Source organism: Mya arenaria, chromosome 6, assembly GCF_026914265.1.
Source record: "Mya arenaria isolate MELC-2E11 chromosome 6, ASM2691426v1".
NCBI lineage: Eukaryota > Metazoa > Mollusca > Bivalvia > Myida > Myidae > Mya > Mya arenaria.
The window spans coordinates 50,205,560-50,232,957 of record NC_069127.1 but is presented as its reverse complement, the minus strand read 5'-3'; the positions used below and the strand labels follow the sequence as shown (position 1 = coordinate 50,232,957).

The following is a 27,398-nucleotide window of genomic DNA, read 5'->3' as shown; positions in this document are numbered from 1 at the left end:
TTACCACTTTTCTGTCATTGATGTTGTACCTAGGCTTCAGAATGTTCTACCGATGTGCGGCCGCTGACGGGAGCTATATTGGAGTGATATCGTTCCGCTGACGTTCACCTGATGTACAGATTCATCTATATTTCATTCATTGAACAATAATAATTCTCAGTTTTTAAAAAGTAATGCAATTTAGAAAATTTCATCACCAATTCTTAACTGGAAGGAAAGTTACCGGTACAATGAAATGAAATCTGCAGTTTTGTCACTCAGACCTAAGTCTGTTTGTAATCAAGGTTTCAGTTGTTCATTATGAGATTGTTCCCCTGGTGGTGCCCGAACAACACCCTCTTGAATAAGAGTTTGACTCCTATAATACGACATTGTCGTTTTTATAGTTGGGGTCATAAACATCAAATATTTGGTCACCAAATATCAGATTCAAGAGATGATCGACATTGGGATTGATCCTAAATGGGGATTGAGAGCTTTCAGTATCAACCTATTGTACCTTGGACCCATTGATCTTCCTTGAGGCCTGAATCCAAAGGACTGGGGGATTGGAAATTTGGTCCATTATCATCTATACCAGCACCTGGTGAGTAGTGATAAAACCCTGAAAAGAAATGCGTTGGGCCTTGCATCCTACATAAGATAACACCAGCAGTCAATTGTAACATTGTTTTGGGGTAAGTTGTCCGCAGGTTATATTTTGGTCAATTATTTTGATTGGTTAATTTCTAATAAATATTGGCAAATCAATACACATTTTGATATTTTTTTTACTAAATTGAACAATTAATGACCGACTCTAAGTGCATAGTACATGTGGCACACACTACTGACACCTGCTAAACAATTCTGATACATGATAACAATATATGGTACACAATATCAACACCTGGTTAATGATATTGGAACCTTGTACATGAAACTGACACATGATTCTCAATACTGACACCTGGTTAACAAAACTGACCCCTGGTACAAAATACTAGCAACTTTGTAAATGATACTGACACCTTGTATGTGATTTTAACTATAACACCGTACTAACACCTGGTTTAAAATACTGTCACCTTGGTTACGATAATGACAGCTGGTAAATTATACTGATGTCTGGTACACGATACTGTCTCCTGTTTTTTTAGCTCTACTGGCCAAAGGCCAGAAGAGCTTATGCGATGGTAATGTGTACGTAGTATGTGCATCCGTGCGTCTGTAAACAATTGCTTGTGAACACAGTACAGTCTTCAGTTTTGATTGTATCTTGATGAAACTTGTACAGTATCTTGATATCCATTAGAGCTTGGTTCCTTTCGAAAACCAGCCAGATCCGCCCATGCATGCCTAGATTATGGCCCTTGATAGTATAAAAAATGCTATTGTGTAAACAATTGGTTGTGAACACGATACAGTCTTCATTTTTGATTGTATCTCGATGAAACTTGTACAGTATCTAGATATTCATTAGAGCTCGGTTCCTTTCGAAAACCAGCCAGATCCGACCATGCATGCCTAGATTATGGGCCTTGAAAGTATTAAAAAATCAGTTTGTCTGTAAACAATTGCTTGTGAACATTATACGGTCTTCAGTTTTGATTGTATCTCGATGAAACATGTACAGTATTTAGATATCCATTAGATAGAACTCAGTTCCTTTTGAAAACCAGCCAGATTTGCCCATGCATGCCTGGATTATGGGTCTTGAAAGTACAATGTATAAAAAATGCTATTTTAAGCTAAGTCTATTTTTAGCCAAGTCTACATGAGCAAAGTCTATTTGTAGCCAAGTTTACATGTAAAGTCACAATTGCTTGTGAAGGTTTGTTCAAATTATGCCCCTGGGGTCATTACTGCCCCCCCCCCCCCCCCCCCCCCCCGCACGGAGATTGTCCCGCAAGGGACCAGTGCTGCAAATGCAAACGATCTCGGCGACGTTGACGGAGGCCCAGGGAAGAGTTCTCTTTGTAAGGGACGGGCTCCCCCCACTCCCCCCCCCCCCCCCCCCCCTTAAATTGGGAAATGTTTAAAACCTTTTTGTCTGAAACCACTATGCAAATCCTTGCTATTTTGAACAAGGCTTTATTTAGTGGTCCACTACCATGGTTGTTCAAATTATGCCCCTTGGGTCAAAACTGGCACTGCCCTGGGTGTCACAATTTTCCTAGAGACTTATTTAAGAAATATTTTCAAAATCTTCTTGTTTCAAACCACAAGGCCCATACCTTTGATATTTGTTCTGGAGCATCATATGATGCAATTGAAAACATTTGAAATAATGCCCTTTGGGCAAAAGCTGGCCCCACCCCTTTTGACTTACTTATTAATTTTAAAGCTACAGTAACGATATTTTGACCATGTGAACAGTTTTGCAAACAAGCATTAATGTTGTCCTCGGATGTCCTTGACTTTAACCTTTGACCGACTTTTTATTTTTAAAGCTACAGAAATGAAATTTTGACGATGAGTACAGTTTTGAAAGCAAATATTTTTTACCCTCAGTTTACCTTTACTTGGCACATATCAAAATAGTTCATGCAACTAATCTGCTTACAACACTTCCTGTCCTCAGATGTTGAACGTGCAGCGTTTTCAGCTAACCCAAACACTAAAAGTGAACTATATATTTGTTGCCTATTACTCAAACGTACATGCTCTAGATTGAAAATGACCACAAGAGCCATGCCAATAGAGCATAGGCTCTTTTGGGCCTCTTGTTTTAAACCAACACTAAGAACACAGTACTGACACTTGGTACAAGATACTGACATCTGGTTCACGAAACTGACACCTTGTACAAAATACTGTCCCCTGGTAAATGATACTGACGTCTGGTAAATGCTACTGACGTCTAGCATATGATATTGACGCCTGGTACATGATACTGACGCCTGTCATACTGAAGCCTGGTACATGATACTGACGCCTGTCATACTAAAGCCTGGTACATAATACTGACGCCTGGTACATGATTCTGACGCCTGGTACATTAACCGACGCCTGTTACATCATACTGACACATGGAACATGATACTGACGCCTGGTACATGATACTGACGCCTGGTAAATGATACTGACGTCTGGTAAATGCTACTGACGTCTGGCATATGATATTGACGCCTGGTACATGATACTGACGCCTGGTACATGATACTGACGCCTGTTACATGATACTGACGCCTGGTACATGGTCTTGATGCCTGGTACATGGTACTGACGCCTGGTACATGATACTGACGCCGGGTACATGGTCTTGACGCCTGGTACATGATACTGACGCCTGGTACATTAACCGACGCCTGTTACATCATACTGACACATGGAACATGATACTGACGCCTGGTACATGGTACTGACGCCTGGTACATGGTACTGACGCCTGGTACATGATACTGACGCCGGGTACATGGTCTTGACGCCTGGTACATGATACTGACGCCTGGTACATTAACCGACGCCTGTTACATCATACTGACACATGGAACATGATACTGACGCCTGGTACATGGTACTGACGCCTGGTACATGATACTGACGCCGGGTACATGGTCTTGACGCCTGGTACATGATACTGACGCCTGGTACATTAACCGACGCCTGTTACATCATACTGACACATGGAACATGATACTGACGCCTGGTACATGGTACTGACGCCTGGTACATGATACTGACGCCGGGTACATGGTCTTGACGCCTGGTACATGATACTGACGCCTGGTACATTAACCGACGCCTGTTACATCATACTGACTCATGGAACATGATACTGACGCCTGGTAAATGATACTGACGTCTGGTAAATGCTACTGACGTCTGGCATATGCTATTGACGCCTGGTACATTAACCGACGCCTGTTACATGATACTGACGCCTGGTACATGATACTGACGCCTGGTAAATGATACTGACGTCTGGTAAATGCTACTGACGTCTGGCATATGCTATTGACGCCTGGTACATGATACTGACGCCTGGTACATGATACTGACGCCTGGTACATGGTACTGACGCCTGGAACATGATACTGACGCCTGGTACATGGTACTGACGCCTGGTACATGATACTGACGCCTGGTACCTAATACTGACGCCTGGTACATGATACTGACACCTGGTAGATGATACTGACGCCTGGTACATAATACTCACGCCTGGTACATGATACTGACGCCTGTTACATTATACTGACACCTTGAACATGATACTGACGCCGGCTACATGGTCTTGACGCCTGGTACATGGTACTGACGCCTGGTACATGATACTGACGCCTGTCACACTGAAGCCTGGTACATGATACTGACGCCTGGTACGTGATATTGACGCCTGGTACATGATAATGTCAGCTGGAACATGATAATGACGCCTGGTACATGATACTGACGCCTGATACATGATATTGACGCCTGCTCTGGTACATGATAACGACGCCTGGTACATGATTCTGACGCCTTGTACATGATACTGACGCCTGGTAAATGATACTGACGCCTGGTACATTATACTGACGCATAGAACGTGATACTGCCGCCTGGTACATTATACTTACGCCTGGTACATGATACTGACGCAATGATACTGACGTCTGGTTCATGATACTGACGCTTGGTACATGATACTAACATCTGGTACATTATACTGACACCTAAAACATGATAATGACGTCTGGTAAATGATACTGACACCTGGTACATGATAATGTCAGCTGGAACATGATAATGGCATCTGGTACATGGTACTGACGCCTTGTACATGATACTGACGCCTGGTACATGATACTGACACCTAAAACATGATAATGACGTCTGGTAAATGATACTGACACCTGGTACATGATACTGCAGCTGGAACATGATAATGGCGTCTGGTACATGGTACTGACGCCTTGTACATGATACTGACGCCTGGTACATGATAATGACGTCTGGTACATGGTACTGACGCCTGGAACGTGATAATGACGTCAGGTACATCATACTGACGCCTTGTACATGATACTGACGCCTGGTACATGATACTAACACCTTGTTCATGATAATGACGTCTGGTACATGGTACTGACGCCTGGTACGTGATAATGACGTCAGGTACATCATACTAACGCCTTGTACATCATACTGACGCCTGGTACATGATACTAACGCCGTAAACATGATAATGACGTCTGGTACATGAAAGTGACGCCTGATACATATTATTGACGCCTGGTACATGATACTGACGCCTGGTACATGAAACTGACGTCTGGTACATGTAATTGACGTCTGGTACATGATACTGACGCCTGGTGCATGATAATGACACTTGGTCTAGTACATGATAATGACGTCTGGTACATGGTACTGGCGCCTGGTACGTGATACTAACGCCTTGAACATGATACTGACGTCTGGTACATGAAAGTGACGCCTGATACATATTACTGACGCCTGGTACATGATACTGACGCCTGTTCTGGTACATGATAGTGGCTTCTGGAACATGATACTGACGCCTGGTACATGAAACTGACGTCTGGTACATGTAATTGACGTCTGGTACATGATAATGACGCCTGGTGCATGATAATGACACCTGGTACATGATACTGACGCCTGGAACATGATAGTGACGTCTGGTACATGATACTGACGACTGGTACATCATACTGACGCCTGGAACATGATAGTGACGTCTGGTACATGATACTGACGCCTGGTGCATGATGATGACACTTGGTCTAGTACATGATAATGACGCTTTGTACATCATACTGACGCCTGGTACATGATGCTAACGCCTTGAACATGATACTGACGTCTGGTACATGAAAGTGACGCCTGATACATATTACTGACGCCTGGTACATGATACTGACGCCTGTTCTGGTACATGATAGTGGCTTCTGGAACATGATACTGACGCCTGGTACATGAAACTGACGTCTGGTACATGTAATTGACGTCTGGTACATGATAATGACGCCTGGTGCATGATAATGACACCTGGTACATGATACTGACGTCTGGCACATGCTTATGACGTCTGGTACATGATACTGACGCCTGGAACATGATAGTGACGTCTGGTTCATGATACTGACGCCTGGTACATGATAATGGCGTCTGGTACATGATACTGACGCCTGGTACATGTAATTGACGTCTGGAACATGATACAGACGCCAGGTGCATGATAATGACACCTGGTCTAGTACATGATAATGACGTCTGGCACATGATAATGACGTCTGGTACATAATACTAACGCCTGGTCTGGTACATGATACTGACGTCTGGTACATGATACTGACGCTTGGTACATAATAATGACGTCTAGTATATGATACTGACGCCTTGTACATGACACTGACGCCTGGTGCATGATAATGACGTCTGGTACATGATACTGACACCGGGTATATGATACTGACTCATGGTACAGGATACGGACGCCTGGTTCATGATATTGACGCCTGTCACATAATACTCACGCCTGGTACATGGTAGTGACAACTGGTACATGATACTGACGCCTGGTAAATGATACTGACGCCTGGTACATGATACTGACGTCTGGTACATGATACTGACGCCTGGTACATCATACTGACACCTGGAGCATGATACTGACGTCTGGCACATGATACTGACGCTTGGTACATCATACTGACGTCTGGTACATGATACTGACGTCGGGTATATGGTATTGACGCCTGGTACATGATATTGACGCCTGTTACATGGTACTGACGCCTGGTCTGGTACATGATACTGACGCTTGGTACATGATAATGACGTCTGGTACATGGTAATGACACCTGGTACATGATACTGACGCCTAGTAAATGATACTGACGCCTGTTACATGATAATGACACCTGGTACATGATACTGACGCCTTGTAAATGATACTGACACATGATAGTGACGCCTGGTACATGATACTGACGCCTGGTACATGAACGTGACGCCTGGTACATACTACTGACGCCTGGTACATGATACTGACCCCTGGTCTGGTACATGATACTGGCGTCTGGTACATGATACTGACGCCTGGTACATGATACTGACGTCTGGTACATGTAACTGACGTCTGGTACATGATACTGACGCTTGGTGCATGATAATGACTTCTGATCTGGTACATGATAATGACGTCTGGTACATGATAATGGCGCCTGGTACATGATACTTGCGCTTGGAACATGATACTGACGTCTGGTACATGATACTGACGCCTGGCATATGATAATGACGTCTGGTACATGATACTGACGCCTGGTGCATGATAATGACAACTGGTCTGGCACGTGATAATGACGTCAGGCATATGATAATGACGTCTGGTACATGATACTGACGCCTGGTACATGATACTGACGTCTGAAACATGATTCTGACGCCTAGTACATAATACTGACGCCTGGTACACGATAGTGACACGTGGTTTATGATGCTGATGCCTGGTACCTGTAACTGACATCTGGTACACCGATGCTGTGTAGGTGATACTGAAAGCTGAAACATGATACAGACACCTGCTACTATGACACTGACATGATACTCCATACTGAACCCTGGCACACCATTCTGACCCTATCAAACCACACTGACCCCTGGGACACCATACTGACCCATTTTAACCCGCACTGAACCTTGGGTACACCATACTGACCCCTGGTTAACCACTCTTGACCCCTGGTAAACCACACTGACTCCTGATAGACTACACCCCTGGTACACTATGCTGAACCATGGTACACCATATTGACCCCTGGTACACCATACTGAACCCTGGTACACTATACTGACCCATGGTACACCATACTGAACCCTGGTACACTATACTGACCCTTGGTACACCATACTGACCCCTGGTATACTAAGCTGACCCATGGTACACCATATTGACCCCTGGTACACCACACTGACCCCTGGTACATTATACTGACCCATGGTACACCACACTGACCTGGCACACCACACTGACAAATAGTACACCATACTGACACCTTGTACACCACATTGACCCCTGGTAAATCCACACTGACCCCTGGTACATTACACTGACCCCTGTTACACCATACTGACCCCTTGTACACCACACTGACCCCTGGTACACTAAACTGACCCTTGGTACACCAAACTGACCCCTGGTAAACCACACTGTACCCTGGTACACCACACAGACCCCTGGTACAACACACTGACCCCTGGTACAACACACTGACCTCTGGTACAACACACCGACCCCTGGTACACCATGCTGAAACAGGTACATGATACTGACCTCTGATACACTACAAAGACCCAATTTTATACCCAACCGACTTCATTTCCAGTATATAAATAAAACAACAAATAGCACTGATTTATGACTCATTTATTTCTCTTAAACCTGAGACATAATAAGCATTAACAACTCTGAAGTAATCCTACAAAAATATTCATGATAATAATGAGATACAACAACATTGTCATAATGTCAAGCAGTATGCTGCAGAAAAATCATGTTCATCACCATATATAGGTGGTTATTACACAATATGGGCTATAATTGGCAATCTATTTTGATTGCAAGATTCAGTAACAAGACTAAGACAGCCCAAACACCCTTATATGCAATCAAGCCCGATTCACTAAATATAACTTGTTATCATCATTGAATTCGAACTCATAGACAATAAAATTTGATAACAACATACCCCCCCCCCCCACCCCCTAAAAACACAGAACGATATTTCCAACTCTTAAAACTGTTTGCTGTCATTCAAATTCGATTCAATTAAAACATTTCTTGTAAACTGACACTCATCTCATATTAATTATTTCTTAACAACATCTAAACATGGCAAATCATAGATCTATGACATTAAATGTTATTATAATAATACATGTATTCCTGTGTACAATTAAAAATTCCACAATTATGCCCCTGATGTAAATATTCATATAATATGTTCCCTTTTCAATTCAGCGCATAAAAATACACTGGCCCTGAAGTTCAATTTACAGAAAAAAATTAATGCCGCAGAGCAAATACCAACACTCTCCTGGTGATGTTTTTCACTTAAACAAGGGACACAATTCAAAAATTATTCAAGCTAGAGTTGTTGGCCTTTCATGTGTATAATCTCTGGCAACATGTGAACCACGTTTCATATGAATGTCTTGAACAGTTTTTGAGTTATGGCCAGTTACGGACGGGGTTAATGTTTACGCACAATGCCAACGACGACACCTACACCAAGGAATTCACATTACCTTAACTTTTATTCTTTAAAAATCAGACAAGCTAAAATTAAACATGGTTGAATGTTAATAACTAGAGATTGCTTTTTTGAAAAAGCGCATGTCTCCCCCATTGTGTGGTCGTAGGTGAGAAATAATCAATGATGGATCCCAAAATCAATAGGGGCCATCAACTAGTCATGACTAACTGGCATACCAAGTATGAAGTTCCTGGGTGTAAACGTTCTTGAGTTATTGAGCAGAAACCGGTTCTTCACCTCAAGGTCAGTGACCTTGACCTTTGACCAACTGATTGCAAAATCAACTAGACATCATGACCAACCTCACTTCAAAGTTTGGTGAACCTAGATCAAAGCATTCTCCTGATATTGCACGGAAATATTTTTTTACATTAGAGGTCACAGCAACGTTGACCTTTGACCTTGTGACCCCCCAAAATATAGGAGTTTTCTAAACCTCATGATCAACCTCCCTACCAAGTTTGGTGAACCTAGGTCAAACCATTCTCAAGATATTGAGCGGAAATGTTTTTTACATTGGGGGTCGCCGCGACCTTGACCTTTGACCTAGTGACCCCAAAAACAATAGGGATCTTCTACACCTCATGACCAACCTCCCTACCAAGTTTGGTGAACCTAGGTCAAACCGTTCTCAAGATTTTGAGCAGAAATGTTTTTTATATTGGGGGTCGCCGCGACCTTGACCTTTGACCTAGTGACCCCAAAAACAATAGGGATCCTCTACACCTCACGACCAACCTCCCTACCAAGTTTGGTGAACCTAGGTCAAACCATTCTCAAGATATTGAGCGGAAATGTTTTTTACATTGGGGGTCGCCGCGACCTTGACCTTTGACCTAGTGACCCCAAAAACAATAGTGATCCTCTACACCTCACGACCAACCTCCCTACCAAGTTTGGTGAACCTAGGTCAAATCATTCTCAAGATATTGAGCGGAAATGTTTTTTACATTGGGGGTCGCCGCGACCTTGACCTTTGACCTAGTGACCCCAAAAACAATAGGGATCCTCTACACCTCACGACCAACCTCCCTACCAAGTTTGGTGAACCTAGGTCAAACCATTCTCAAGATATTGAGCGGAAATGTTTTTTACATTGGGGGTCGCCGCGACCTTGACCTTTGACCTAGTGACCCCAAAAACAATAGGGATCTTCTACACCTCATGACCAACCTCCCTACCAAGTTTGGTGAACCTAGGTCAAACCATTGTCAAGATATTGAGCGGAAATGTTTTTTACATTGGGGGTCGCCGCGACCTTGACCTTTGACCTAGTGACCCCAAAAACAATAGGGATCTTCTACACCTCATGACCAACCTCCCTACCAAGTTTGGTGATCCTAGGTCATGCGGTTTTCCAGTTATCGATCGGAAACGAAGTGTGACGTACGGACGGACTGACGGACTACCGGACTACCGGACTGACGGACAGGGCAAAAACAATATGTCTCCCCCAGAGAGGGGGAGACATAATTATTCAATGATAAATCATTGAAATTTCAAAATGAACACTCACACAAATGAATGGCAGTGCATTATTACATATATATATTCCATTACTCAAGAGGAAACACAAGGATACATTGCCGTAGGACACAGAAAAAACAAAGTACTGTAGATTGTTTAATTTTCGTGATAGTTTGATACAGTCACAACTCGCTTTGCGGAACTCTGATATCTCAATGTTCTGGTTATGTCAAACCTTTTTTTGAATATGTTGGGTTTAGTTATACACTTTTTGTATTTCAGTTATATCAAATGTTTGTTATCTCGAAGTATTTCCCGAGATCCCAACGACTTCGACTTAGCTAATCTTGACTGTATTTGGATATTACGATTGTTTAATTTCCAGAGGGTTTACTATTTAAATATTTTGCAAATTGCTCAAGTCCCAAGGAAAAACTTAGCAGAATATAATGATTTAACGAAGTAAGTCAATGATTAGATAAAGGCAATGCCAATTTAAAGAATCTAAAAACAAATATCTGCGAAAAAACAACCTTGCGTAAATCAACCAAACCACAGTAACAAGTTTTTACATAACATCAGATCAGACAAACTGACTTTAATTAGCAAAATGTTCATGGACAGATATTAATGATAATATGAAAATATACTGATTAATGATTGAGAGATCATGAGACTATTCACAAATGAACATTAAAATGGACTAAATCAGGTATACAATTCAAACTTATATCAAACCAAACATGGCGTATTTTCATTATGATCTACATTGTTTTTTCAATAATAAATTAATCCGTTGCCAGAGTATTAGGCTGGTTAAAACAATATAGTCCAAATCGTTTGGCAAATTTCTTCTAGCACATATCATTTAGTTTCAAAACATATCTAAAAAGTTTGTCAGCCAATTTTTTGATTGACAAATTGCAATTTCAGCAATGTCGATAAAATAATATTTAATGTAAGACAGATTGCAAAGACCCTTACTAATGCTTTAACATGAAATGTTTTGACATCGATAAACACATGAGAAATATACAACTACAATATACCATAAATTATCTACACAAAATCAAAGTAAAAGCACATTTTTTAATATGATACAAATATTTGTACTAGCGAAAATAGCACATTATGAACATCATGATAAAGCAAATACTTCCTGTCCTTCCAACAAAAAAATGTTTTGTAAAAATAGCAAAGTCAAGTTTATATTATTAATACATCATTGGTGATTTTCAACATTTCAACCACATTATGTGAAAAAAATATCATTCTTGTCATTTTCTCACTCATGTAAATGAATAAGAGGTAATGCCCCATTTCAGGACAATATGTATGTATTAATTACTGAATCATATCGATAAGACACAGCTAGCATTTATCCCATAACACAAGCAAATCGCTGTTCTATCTTTTTTCCAGTTTTGGCTTTGGCGGTCTAAATGTACCCTTCATCTTTTTACTTGACTTTTTCTGCTTTGCAAATTGTCGCCAGCTGTCTACACGGCCAGTTCTGCTTTCCTGAAACATAAACAAAAATGGTAAAAACCATGCTTTGTGAACTAGAAATTAATCAACACTGAATACAGTTTTTGCAATTGTGTATCGTTTTCGGTAAATTTTTTGGTGCAATTTACTGCCTCCTAAAGGCTGTTTCCCCTTGCAAAAAAATGTCCATTTTCTCAAAAAATTATAATTATTTCCCAATTTGATAAATACACGTTATGTTAGTGAATGAAAAAGCAATGAATTTCTTGAAAAATAAACAAAATCTTGACAAGACTATCTCTTTCACAGCATAAAGTATACATAAATAGGTGAAAAGATGTATATTTGACATTATATTTGCTATTTTTATCTGTTTTTGTATTTTTCCCAATTAGGACTCTTTTTCCCAATTTGCAAGGCGCAGGAGGTAAAAATATTTCCAAAAAAATCACTGTTTTTTCAAACATGGCCCATCATATTTTTTTGTTACTAAATTGGGAGACTCAAAGAGTTGCATTGTATTAAGACGAAGTAATAAAATCAATGAATGTATGCCTATGTAAAACGAAAGCGTCATTGTCTGATCAGAATTACTGAGAACTAAATATTTCTCAATAGGTACCTCAAAGTTTTTATTCCACTCCTTTTCTGTGGCAACTCTTTCTTTCTCGTCCTCTTCCTCCTCAGCTTTTCGCTTCCTGAAACACATTGTCAAAATGATTTACTACAATATATACTTCCAGCTGTCACTGGAATTGACAAATACCCTAAATTTTGCAGGGGTGTGATTGACTTTGCAGCTGAAGGGCTGAAGTTTCCCAATAGGGCTCAAAGGGGGTGAAGAAACAAATGTTATTTCAGAAGCCTTATTTTAGGGCTCTCCGGACTTCAAAGCAAGAGTGCCAATACTAGCAAGAAATGAAGCAACAACCAAAATCACCCAGTTAACTATTTAATCAGAAAAAAATAAATAATTTTTAAATATTTTAAAGTGGCCCTCTTATTTAAAATCAATACATACACATGTATAACAAACACAAATTTTGAGTGATAAACCTTAAACTACTTACTAAATAATGCATTTATGGAGAATAATGATGACTGATAACAAGATTGTAACCGTATATTTAACAGCTGAAATCGCAAAAATATTAAATGATTGGTGAATGCTAAAAGATATACCAGTATTGTGATTTACTATCGTCTCATAATGTAGAATACCATGTTAACTGCAGCTTTCTTTCAAAACTCAGTATCCTTTATAAGAACTATTATTTGTGACATTTTTTCATCAGTTTTAGTATATTAAAACAAATGTATTAATTGTGGTAAATCTTATTTGGGAGTATGAGTGCATCTTAAAAATATTTCAATTTCTTTTTTCCTTTTTTATATTGGTCTCTGGAAATACACTACCGGGTAATCCACACAAAAAAATCACATCACTGACATCTATATTCTAAACATGACACACTTCGAATGCAGACCTACAAGTCTGTGATTTGTGAATGAAATTCCAAATCATAATAACAGTGTTATGGTTGAGAACTTGAGACATTGTGTTAAGTAACATGTACATTTTTTTTACTGATACATGTAACTGATTATAACATGAAATATTCATAAGCAGTTTCTTAAGTAGAAACCAGTAATAATATCCATTTTGAGACACCATGAGGAAGTACCTCCTGGTAGGAAGCGAACCAACATCGACTTGTTTAGGGATGTGATTGACCTGGCAGCTGAAGGGCTGAAACCATTTCGGCCATGGGTTCTTATGGCACTTTTTGGGTCAAAAGCACACTGCCTTAGAAGAAAAACTGGCTTATTAGAAGCTCTTTTGAGGGTTCTTTTGACTTGAAATTTAAAGCACACAGGAATATCAACTTTAACAACCAAAAGCACTGTAGTAACTTTTTCAATCAGCTAAAAAAAAAAAAAAAAAAATTGTTTTTTTTTTTGGCGGGGGGGGGGGGGGGGGGGGGTCCCTGGGGCATTAGATCCGCGGAATTCCGCGTCTCCGCGGACAAATCACATCCCTGTTGTGTGAGAGGCGGACAACTGCGGAATACTTCTTTTACTAAGTATACAGATAGAAGAGATCACCTTTCATGCATATCCTTGGTCTCTTTTTCAATCCTGAGTCGCTCCAGGTCGGCAAACAGTTTGCATGTCTGTACATAAACTGCATGTTTATACTGAAAGACAATAAGAAAACATTTCACCAGGGCTAAGCACCACATGTTAAGGTTTTAGCAAGGTTTTAAAAGGGACATGGTGCTGCAGAAAACAATAGGGTGCTAAGGGAGAAAAGAGCGCATTGAATAAAGCCAGACAATGATGGGGATTGTGTTTAATATAAGGCCTAAAAAAGGTTTGGTTAGGGTTACATCCTTTTTCAAAAATAGGTAGGGTAGGTAGGCTTTATGTATATATATATTAATTTTTTTATTGGGCTTTATATAAGAATGTCATTTTCATCATTGGAGAATGGTGTTAGTCTTCTGGATAAAGCATTTAAGGTTTTAAACTACATATTGAAAAGAAATAAAAAAATAATAATTCAAAGTGACTATAAAAATGCCCTATTTCTTAGGTAGGGTCTGCTAACCCCAACCAAATGTATTTTTTTAGGCGTAAGTAATATTAGGTTTAAATTGTCAAGGTTGTATGTATTAATAATCACATAACAAGTTTTACTCAAAACAAAAGAAATATTTCACAGTCTTAAAGCAAGCCTTTAATACTATGAAGGCAGAAGGGTACCAATGCTGGTCTCCTTGAGAGCAAAAGGGTGATACCAAAAAGAGACAGGGTACAGTGCCCTTGCATAACCGATTTGCTAAAACGTTATTGGTCTAGGTCATGGCATAGGTGGCAATATCAGTCTGAGATGGTGAAAACTGTATGCATAAACTTTTTCACAAACGTTTTTTTTTTCATGATTTTTGCCTATTTGTTTGTACTGGCAAGATCTTCAAACAAATGTAAAGTAAAGGGGCATAAATGAACAGGGTTTTTCCAGCCACAACCACTATCATAATGTATCATTTCATTCCATGTTTTCGTATTCTGACTGTGCATCTTTGACTAGTTTTCGATCACACGTCTTCTATTAGATTATACTTATTTTTTTTGTCACAAAAGCTGATAGCAAACTTGTACTAACATCCATTTTCGGAGGTCATAATATTCCCTAGGCCAAAAAAAATAAATTGTTTGTTTAGGGTAACCTTCCCAAAATTTCTAGGTAGAGTAGGTACGGATTTTTTTTGATATTTTTTTTCAAAATCTGTTGTAAGTTCAGAGTGTTTTCTTGCACATGGCAGTCTTTCCTACATTACTGTCATTGTCTGATTTTGTTTTATGATATAAACAATAATTCTGATTAAAATCTGCATTTATCTGCCCTTCGTAACTCTCTATTCGCTAATTAATATTTTTTTTGCTCAGAAACGGAAAAAAATAGTTAGGGTCGGCGCATTTTTATAGGTAGGGTCGGGTTACCCGAAACGGACATTATTTTTTTTCAGGCCCTAGGTGGGAATTGAGCTCACAACCTCTTAGAAGAGAGGTAGCCACCTATACCAGTAGACGAATTTACCCGTATAGGTGTTAACACAGCATATCTTTAAATGTAACAATCTTCTTTCACTCCTATCAAATCCTTGTAAATCTGCTGAAAACCTGACAGTCCCTTAAATGGACTAGACAAGTCGGCCAAAAATTCGACAAATTCAGTATTTCCTTAAACAAGCCTAGATTTGTTAATGCAAGCTAGTACGAGGTCGATTACACATCATATTACATGATTAAAAGAATAAACGCAACAATCATGTTGCTGTCTCGTCAGAGTTTTCCTATTTAAAAATAGTACATAATTGTTTTCCAGTTCAAATCATATCTGTTTATGAGCACAGATAAATATACCGCCGCAATTTTTACATACTGGCTGGGATTTAGGTGGTAGACACCCCAGTAAATTTTGAATTGGAAAAATGTGCAAAAACTGCCAAAGATGCATGCCTCATAAGTCATGTGAAACATCAGTAAGTAAGATTAATTGCGTTGTACACAATGGTGTCAATTTTATGTACTGGGTAAGTTTTTGACAATTTTCTTTTTTTCTTGCAATGGTATCAACTTGTGTCTAGTCCCTTTAAAGCATTTTTCATTTATTTACCTGTTCTGGATCATCTTCAGGTACAATCTGTGACTTCCCTTCCTTTTTTAATTTCTTGCGCTGTGTCACTATCTGCCAATATAGTCATAAGGTAATTTCAAACCCACAGATGTCAAAAAACACTTTCAATTTACAGGTAATTACAACAATGTGTTGTCCCGCCCAAAATAGAAGAATATCATCCTATTCTAAATTACTAGTAATGCCGAACCCCAAAAAACTTTTAATGAAACAATTAAACATGCCTTTGAAGGGCTCTTGAAAAAGATTTATTGGATGATTTTTCAGAAGTTTTTAACAAATTGAACAATGAAGAAAGTTGATAACGGCATCATTGCCATTTTTTTAAGGTGAAATATTTATTTTTTAATGTGCTCATGGAAATAAAACAAACATTTGTAAGAATACTGCAGAATTAAATGTGTCTATGGATCAGTTTAACTTGTACAGTAGTAGAGATTTGAAAGTTAACAACGCTGACATTACCAACATTGTTCACTTTAAAGCTGCACTCTCACAGATTAAACATTTTGACATCTTTTTAATTTTTTGTCTTGGAACGAGCCAATTTTTGCAAAATTCCATGGAAAGCAGTTATATAAGACTGCTGACATAAAATCAGATCGCAGATTTTTATATTTACCGGTAAGTTCAAAAATTGATGTTTTATGCATTTTTCTTTAACCGTTAGTAACGGTTTAAGCCATATAACATTAATTTTCTAACGGAAATATAAAAATCTACGATCTGATCTCTTGTCAGCAATCTTATATCATTGGTTTGCAGATATTTACGCAAACATTTGCTCATTCCAAGACAAAAAATTAAAAAGTTGTCAAAACAGTAATTCTGTGAGAGTGCAGCTTTAATGAGGTTCTAAACAATCAGCCCAATGTATCATGACAGTTTGTTTTATTTACTGAAAATGGGGCCAAATTTCAGACATTCACTTTGGGCTATTCCAGTAAAACATATGACCCCTGGGGGGGGAAGGCAATTATTTGAACAGAATATAAGTGTGTGTCTTTTTTTGCTTATTTGGACCCCAAAAGGGTAATTTTGCTTCTGTTTGGGGGTGGCATAATTGAAAAGTGCCTTCCCCCCGGGGGTTATATGTTTAAATGGAATAGCCCAATCCTAAAAGCCTAACATTGTCTTTTTTTGTCACTGTCAATAAGTGAAAGAAGTACAGATATGTTAAACTGCTCCTTATTCCCTACAAATTCTTAAAATACATTATCTTGAAGGGGTCTATGGTAAGATTTACAATTTTAGGCATTTTGTTGCTATTTTCACAATTCTATAAGCCCTACAGATTTTCTGAGAGTAAATATTTGGCTTTACAGCAATAATGTATAATTAATTGATTAGTAGATCAGTTTCCAAATATGCATTTACAACTGATGAGTGAGAGAGTGTAGGCTATATTTTATTATTCCTTAACCGCCTGAAGTTACTGAATATTTTCTCTCAAATAAATGAAGCCTCTTTTTGAAAGAGGGTTTGAGTGAGTTCAGTGTATAATCATAAAAAGGTGGAAAAAACACATTATTTAAACATGAAAGTTTATAACACTCATTTGTTTTTGTATCCAATACATTTTAACAAAGCGGAGAGCTAAAACTGCAACATTTCTTTGAACATAATCATGTCCATTTAAATTGAATAAAAATAAGACTAAAGCCATCTTTGTACATACTATTTCATCAACCCTGACTTTTGCTTCGTCGATAATCTCCCTACATCTTTTTAAACCTTCTTCGTTTTGTAGAGTCTTCGATGCCTTACTCACAGCTGTAAATATACAATAGAGGTGCAGAAATTAGCAAACATTACACTTTAAAACGTAACAAACAGCATATATAAGAAATATTATTTAAAATCACAATGTTGTGTTAAATTTGAAGAAAATCCATAGAGTCTCTCAGTGATTGCACTCATTATTCATTACATAAAACTAAGGGATATTATCATACCAGAGTTAAACATATAATTTACTTAAGGCTAAGGATTTCAAATCGGTCCAAAATCCTTATCGATTATCTGTATCTCAATTATGTTGCCGAAATACAATAATAAAAGTAATGCTTCCAGGTAGGTGGTATAAATTAAGTACAAAAAGTACACATGTAAATTGTTGTGCAAGAATTGAAGATGTATTATACAGTAAACAATACCTAATGTTGTGTTATATTTTTTGGAAACATTTTTTCAGTTATAAGCTATAGGTTTTAGGTAAATATCAGATAAAATACTATTGATAAATACCAAGGATCCTATGTACAATCAATTTTTTGAAAAGCCACATGGTGATAATCGTTCTAGAGATAATGGAATCAATTATCACTGACAGCAGTAATTAACAATCAGTTTTTGTCATTACACGATCATTATTTTATATTTATCTAGAAACATTGTCAAATACTCCAGTACTTGATGAATACCCTAACATGTTGCCATCAGCTTCAATGGTGGTAGCCGAGTGCATTAATGTGGCCATCAATGGCCAAGGTTGAGTGCATTAATGTTGCCATCAATGGCGATGGTCGCGTGCATTAATGGTGCCATCAATGGCGATGGTTGAGTGCATTAATGGTGCCATCAATGGCGATGGTCGAGTGCATTAATGTTGCAAGTAATGGCAATGGTTGAGTGCATTAATGTTGCCATCAATGGCGATGGTTAATGTTGCCATCAATGGCGATGGTTGAGTGCATTAATGCAGGGCTTTTTCTATAGTACCCACGGGTCTGACTATCGGACCCATTCCCAAAGCAAAATTTAAGGTATTCAGGGTTTCCGCCAGGCCCTTGTGGCTTGTTGGGCCCGACGTGCCTTCCGCTAGCAAGGCTAATTACCGACACCCGTTAATTATGCCGACATGCTTTAATCCGCGCAGCGACAATCCTTATCAAAACAATCATCAGTTTTGACAATACACAGTTTTGTTGCGATTGCAACAGTTGACTGACAGCCAGAAGGCGTGTCGGGGACTATTACGGCATTTGTATCAGCCATTCAGGATCGACGACAGCATGAAGGAATGACGTCACCATTACGTCATATGTACTTCCTTTGTGTGGAAAATTTTCAATAAAAAAAAATGTTCTTATGATTGACAGACATGTTTTCACATGCTCAATACACTGTAAATCAAAAATTTCATTATTCCTGAAACTTTTATACCTTAAGTATCTATTCTTGCTTGATTTATCATTTAGAATAGAGATTAAAGCATAAACCGCTGCCCTATAGTTGAAAGGTCATTTTGGAAGAACTGTCATGGCGGACGGTGCAATTTTTAGAGTTTGTTTTTCAAGTGGAGTGATTTTTCTAAGGAATAAATTGACCCCCCTTTTTTATTGGCTTAAAAGGTAATTTAAAGCTTGTACTTTAAGAATATATGTAAATGCCTTTAAATGTTGTCTAAAAATTATAATTTTACATTGAATTATATAGGGAATAACAATGGTGGTGTGTAATCTGAAGGCATGTTGGTGAGGATCGACGGTGCAATTAACCAAACTCCTTCTATTCTTTATCAAAATGAGAATGTGTGAAACACACCACTGTCGTAATTGCGACCTTCATTCCTATAATCACCTATGAATGCAAAGTAAACAATAAGTGTTAATTGATTTTGGTAACATAAATTTTGTGTCGTTTTATTTTGTTTATTGATCCCGAGTCTGTTTGTTTATTGTCCTTTTGTTTACCAATTATTAAATTTTAATTGAGAACCATGTTAAGATATCTGTGTTAACAAGGGTTATATGCTATGTCGTCGTATGTAATTGAGTCGCGTTCCCGTCTTTAGTGTTGTGTACAATTATATTTTGTGTTGCTTATTATTAAACTTTGATTATTTTATCGTTCTTTTAATTTATTTTGAAAAAAAAAGATAAATAAATCTAATAATACTCATTACATTCCCATTAAGTTATTATTTAGCTGTTGCGGCTTTAAATACACCCACGAGCAGTCGCTTTGCCCCGGGCTCTTTTGTGTTCCAACATGCAGACAGCGTGTTTTACACGTTTTGCTGTGACATCAACGGTGTCAATATAAATAATACCCGCACTAAATGAAACATGGGTTGATCAATACCGTCGATATTGTATTGTCGGAATACTTGAGAAATACCAATAATAAATGAAGAGTAACAATTAAACCATTTCGCAAATATTTTTAATGTAAATCGGACTTGAGTTGGTAATTCTAAATCATAGAAACATAACTGTAAACATTGTTTAAAATGCAGGAAATTGCACCATTTTGATTACAAACATAAAAAAAAAATCGACGTCTGGAGGGGACACACCTCCCAAACCTTCCCCTTCCGTCATGCCTTATGAATTTCCTGGCAGAAACCCTGATATTTTTCCCAATCTTCAGAAAAAAATCCAAAAAAACAAACAAATATTTTTTTTAGAAATTCTTTTTACCTGTACTGGTTCGTTTTCAACATCCTAATAAATTATGTGATGTGAAGTTTTTTTGGTAATTGAACTCAGATATCATTGATTTTCATCACATTCAGAGATATGAATATTAACTGTCATGATTTATTGCAATTGATATTTACACCCCAAGGATTGATATTTCTGACAGCCATTGTGGGTCTTTTAAAGGGAAAATAATCAAATATTAAATAATTTCCTAATTCACAGGAGACTAGACAGCTTTTTCTTGTCACTGTTGAAACCAACAACTCCTGGATGGGAGGCAGACACCTATAGACCACAGTCACACTCGAACACACCCCAGCCACACTTACCATCAAAGGCTGTCTGCGCTCTCTCTATATCATCCGGATTTTTGTCTGGATGGACTAGAATGGACATCTGAAACAAATTTATATTTTTAATTCTCTCTCCAATTAACTTTCATTTTACATACCCATAAATACCATGGAGGCATCCAACCTCACCTTTTCTCTACAATGCACAATTTAGGTGTACATTTCTGATCCAACCATAAAAGGCATGACGGAGTTTTAAACATAATTTTGCTTAATAAACAAACTGTTAAACATTTTATTTGTAAGCAATATGCTAAAAACAACACATTTAAATAATTTCATGGACAACAGCAAAAAGTAAACAATGTATGTTGTTTTTTTAAATGTGAAGAACACATGATTAAATTTTGTTGAACTACACAAAATATTTATCATCACAAGTTTATTTTTTATCATTGATGTTTGTGTGGAGATTCAAAAATAAGGAGACTCGGTTTGCAAAAACAAAGGTTATTTTAGGCTTTACCTGTCTAAATTTCTTTTTAATATCAGCAAGGGGAGTATCCGGATCACACTGAAGCACCTACAAAATAAATGAATGTAGTTAGACAAAATCAAAGATTATGATATTAATAATATATTAAAATATTTCTATGTTTGTCATACTGTTTACCACTTACCATAGTATTGTTGTAAAAGAGTCAGTTGTACAAAAAGAAAGTTTACGTCACAAAATACATAAACTTGATGGATTTATTTAAAGAGGAAAAAAAATCAAGGCCTGACCCCGGTATTCATAAAACATCTTCAGTCGTTTACTGACTTAAGTCATATTCCTAAGTCAAGTATCTCGCCAGTCATATGATTTAATAACTTAATAATATTTAAAATACTTTATTTCCATTCGACATTGATTGTTATTGAACTTTTATGTTAAAATCACTTATACGTCACTTTAAATATGACTTTTTTTTAGGAATTTGACTTAAGTTAAGAAATAACTTGAGATGTTACATGAGTACGACACCTGGATACAATACCTGGTCCTATTTCTTGAAAACTGATCACATTTAATACAAAAAATGAGCACCATGAGCAGATTCAAATAGTCCGCTGTTTTTATCATGGGGGATAACTCCGCAATCATCAAAGCCTTACTACATATGTGCATATTGTGCCGGGTAACTGGACAATTATGTAAGTTTCAAGTGGATATAAACAGCTTTTGGCCTATGGCAAAGTTATAAGTTTTTATACAGTGATTTTTCTTGGTGCAATTTACTGCCTTCTAATAGCTGTTTCCCCTTCTGAAAGAGGTCAGTTTTTCCCAAAAACATATTCTTTTCCCAATTTGATAAATGCAGATTACTTTAATGAATAGAAAAGCAATGAAAAACATACAAAAATCTTGACAAGCCTAACTCTTTTACAACAAAGTGTTTGCATAAAAAAGTGAAAACATGAATATTTGCCATTTTATTAGCTATTTCGGCCTAATTTTGTATTTATCCCAAAGTCAACCTTTTCCCCCCGAGTTGCAAGGCACAAGCTGTGAAAATAATACCGAAGTAAATCACTGTTACATCACATCTCTGACAACAGGACAATCACAATACCTTTTATTTTTCAAAATATATTGAATCTTAAAAATAAACTGTTAGCTCATTTCTTACATCATAAGGATTGAGGTTGAAATATGTGGATCCTGGTCGGTTCAGTCTATCTATTTGTAGCTTTGAGGTCAGCACAGAGTCATGCTTTTCAATTGCCTTCACCTGAAAAAAATAACAAAAAGATATTGTCATTATTAAAATAACTAATAGATAAATGAAACAGTTGGCTCCACTGGTATTACAGCCTAAAGGCCAGTCCTGAAATTTTGTTCGGCTGGGGGATTGGTAGCCACCACGGCAAATGGATAGTGGCCAGGCGTGGAAATTGCTGACGAAAAAGGTTCAAATTGACGCTCTTACTTCTTTTTTACCGTGACCTTCACCATTCAATGGCAGCCAGATGCCTTTAAATTCTTACAGAAAAGTAATAAGCATTTATCTGATACTAACCTTCCCCCTCGCTTATTTTCTCATCAGATCTGCGCAAATCTCAGGCCTGGAAGAAACACCTAATTTATTCACTTCAAAAAGCAGCCGACATAAAGGCTAATGTAGAACACCCAAAATGCACCAAATAATAGATAGTACTGCTGTATAGGCTAGGTTCTGGGTATTAACAATGTATCCAGGCCAAAATGTTACCGCTCATGTCCTACATGTCATCATGACAGACCTCGCTCATGTCCTACATGTCATCATGACAGACCTAAGTAGATTGACCCTGTGCTACAAATGAAAATAAAAATTGTTTACAATGATAATGTATTTCTTTCCCTAAAAAATCCTTGTTCTGAAACTTATTTGCAAATCTATTACTCTTAAGATCAATAGAAAGAATTTGAAATGAACAGTTTTACACATTTTTAAAAACAGTTTATTAAATTGGATTGGAAGACACCATTTTGCTAATATTTTTTGAAGTGCTAGTGTCTACTGGGAGACAGCTCTCAGTACCGGACCTTAAGTCACCCATGACACCATGTCATATGCAGCAGGATGCGGCTTTTGTTGACTTCACATGCCCTCTACTTACTTTAACACCACCAAATATAATAGTAACTTGAGCATATTGTTAGGATATAAGTAGTAATTCAATTTGCCCTTCGCTCTACACATGCATTTTGGTGTACTGTAACATCCAATTGTAAATGGCTACACTAATAGGCTTTGATAAAAATAACTAAAAACCGGGTCATAGTGATGCTTTCACCTGAGTATCATACGTTTTTAAAGTTGAAATGTTTACGCCAGTGGGTTAATATTTAGAGTCAATGAAGTTTATTAAAGGATCTTTTTGAAGCTATATTAATTTTTGTTTTTGAAGATTTGTTTCATAAGTTAACCATTTTGTAAATAATCTTTACTAATCAGGCAAAGAAGTCCTGAGGAGATTTTATTGAAGAAAGTGATATTTTTTAAACCCCTCGGAATTATTTAGTGTATATGAAGCTTTTATTGCATGTTCATAGAATATTTTAGAAGAAATTCCCTACACAGGAATAAAATGAGGATATGAGTACAGTATCTGACAAAGAATGAAAGGTCAAACCAATTATTAGAGATTACATTGCTATTACGAATTGGCAGAATAACAAGATTCGTAACTTTATTGGTTTTCGCTTATTATTTAACACTTGCTGACACCTTTAAAGCCTGTCACAGGTAAACAAAATAATAAACCATGATAATCGCGAAAACATGTTGCATAACATTAAAAGTCCAGTAATTAAATGAAAATCAGACTCTTAAATTGGATATAAATATATGTTATACTTCTGTATAAAACTCGTCGAATGCTTCATCTTTTGCCTTGCCATCAAAATCTTCAGGCGTTTCATTTGAAGACGAAGCCGATTGAGAATCGGCGGACGCCATTTTCAAAACAAACAACTTTCACACCTCCAATTGGAGAACTGCTGAAGCAGAATTGCAAGTGAACGAAATAAATTTTAGCTTTGTTGTACAAGGCTGTTTCAGACTACCTTTAAATTTATACTGTTGAAATGCTGAATGTATTGTTCTGATTTTTTTTCTAATAATTTTTTATCTCTTAAAAATACTTCATTATTAAGGTTCAAAAGTCGAAACGCTATCGTAAATCGGTAAAGGGTGATACAGTACAGTATCCAATGGATTGCACGTGAAATCACATGACAAATGAAAGCCATTCATTTATATAACCCGGCCATTTATTTCTTACAAATGTTTTATTGTAGACATATTTGAATATGCTTCATAAAGGGTTTATATTTGAAATTTTCATGGAATTGATAAAACAAATATGAAGAAACATTCGAAAAATGTACGGAAATCGACGTGAAATTCAATTCGGGAGAAGTGAACTCCCCGTTTAATATCACATTATCGTCGGTTGCTGTAATAACATATGATATTTAATTATATAAGCTGTGTGGCCTTTCGCCGACGTACGGGTGCCTCCAATTCTTCATTCTTACACTCCGAAGTACGGAGGGATCGGTCGTTATTGGATAACCCGGGCCGGTCGGCGTTTAGAATATGCCGGTTGCCGTTGTTTAATCATTCACACCGTCGGCCTTTTTCCAGACATTATAATGTGCCCGACATCATACCAGTTGTTCGATTCCCTGTCTACCATCGATGTGCCATAGACCACATAATTGTCTGTGGCGTTATAAGATACGATCGTGGTTCATAACGACTCCGAAATTGAAGTTGCTTAATTGTGGATTTTTCTTTCTCCCTGGTGACGACTTCGTGTGCCCGATCATGTTACATAATACATATATGCGTTTCTAGTGCGGTGTTTGACATGGTAGGCACCTTAGTTTATGTTTCAGGTGCCACTGGATAGGAAATGATCATCGGTGTTTCGGCGTGTGCCCCTGTGCCAACAGGAGTTGTTTCAGGTCGGCCAGCGCCTAATAGTTGAATAAATGTTTGGTCCCACCGTACCCCACCCGTGCAGTTTTAAGAGGAATTTAGAAAGTGGAAGGGTATATTTACCCTCATTATTAAATGATGAATAAAGCCAAAGAGAATAATCTTGTCCCTCAAAGTGGCTGTGTTATAATGGTGAATGAGATCTAAAGCGTATAACATCAGATAGAAGGACACAAAAAGAGGTTAAGAACGTTTAAATGGGAACCGACAGGACTCAGTGTGCGTCATTTTGGTTAGGTTGCAATATGTTCCCCAAGAGAGGCTCATACTTGTTGTTGTTGTTGTTGTTGTTGTTGTTGTTGTTGTTGATGTTGTTGTTGTTGAGTTTATAAAGGTCTGCCCGCGCCCTATAGTGGCTGCATTATGGCTTGACCCCGTCACATCCACAAGTGTGACGGAAACATATGTTTGATGCCAAAGGGGGAGTTTTATTCTCACCGTTTTGTGGGATAATCGCCAAATGAGTAATTTTGAACCCCAAATGCCGTGGGCGCTACGATGAATGACATCTATAGTGGTCCCACAGCTCTGACTATTGGATATGGTTTTATTTATTTGGTCTTAACTTGTTGTAATTTAGAGATTGGATAGCACGCGTGTCTAAAGATCTTTAACTATTGTAAGTTTGGTATTTTTTAAAAGGATGAGGAACACTCGCGGACAGTTCATTGGCAAGAAGGTGTTATGAGATAGGACGTTTTGTTCAGTCTGCGTACGTTTATAATTATGTGAACCGACCTCTTTGTTGTCGAATCCCGAGTTGCCTCACTATTTAAAATCTAAAACTTCTTCAAGGCCAAAGAATGCGATGATATTTTTTTATATTTCAAATTGACTTATTTTTCTGATTGTTCTCTTAAATGTTCATGTACATCTATGTAAATGTATATATGTTTTTGATGTTGTTGTTTTTGTGTTTTGTTTTTCAATATTTCCACCGGCCCGCGCCCGATTTTGTTCGTTTTAATATGCATGTGCGGGATAATTATCATCAATACTGGACTATCTAAATATAAACCGTAGCCCCTGGTCCAGTATATGCTCTATTCACGTATATATAATTTATTTTCTCAATTTGTATATATGCTTTATTGAATGAATAAGGTGCGGGCCAGAAACCGTTTTTCACACAATGTACCTGCACCAGAAGCTTTATTCAAACAACACCATCACCTCGCATAGTATATAACATGTATGTATCATCCTGGACTTAGATACTGGTACTATGGTTGTGTACAAGCTTTAATTTAGAAGAATCGATTATTCGTTGAGCCTTTATAATTTTGATATTTTTTCCGATACTGGTTTCTTTCTTGACTATTCCGGGCGCAATATAATTTTGTTTCGTTTGGCGTTATTTTGTGTGGTGACCTGCATTTAAAAGTTTCTAATTAGATCGATGTGTAACACTATACTCTGTAATACCCCATCCTTTCATGTGAAAACGGAAGAAGAAAATAAATGTTTTGTCACCACAACGTATATTATACATCTTTAAAATAATTTATAACTACTAAAAGTAATGGAAATCCAAATTATACGCTATCATCTCATAACTTCGGAGATGAAGTGTTTGCATGTTTACCGGTCTCGGTAATGTTAGAAAGTCGATTTTTATATCGTTCGACAATCAGACTTTCATAAATTATGAACCTAGCTTTATGGTGCATTGGCCCAGCTTATAAGCTGTACGGTAGGCGACGTTAATGGATTGCAGGGATTTCACTGAAATT

The 27,398-nt window shown here is 37.7% G+C and overlaps 1 protein-coding gene across 1 annotated transcript; it reads right to left on the bottom strand.

Annotated features, from left to right (window-relative positions):
- Window positions 1–8,346: 8,346 nt before the first annotated feature.
- On the bottom strand, window positions 8,347–24,634 carry LOC128239364 (dnaJ homolog subfamily C member 8-like). The gene is made up of 9 exons (XM_052955983.1): window positions 24,517–24,634; window positions 22,804–22,905; window positions 21,657–21,713; window positions 21,167–21,233; window positions 18,089–18,183; window positions 16,390–16,461; window positions 14,313–14,404; window positions 12,829–12,904; window positions 8,347–12,239 (listed from the first exon to the last, which is right to left on the bottom strand). Exons 1-9 carry the CDS (start codon window positions 24,616–24,618, stop codon window positions 12,126–12,128), a joined length of 777 nt encoding a protein of 258 aa, XP_052811943.1. The 5' UTR covers window positions 24,619–24,634; the 3' UTR covers window positions 8,347–12,125.
- Window positions 24,635–27,398: the final 2,764 nt, after the last annotated feature.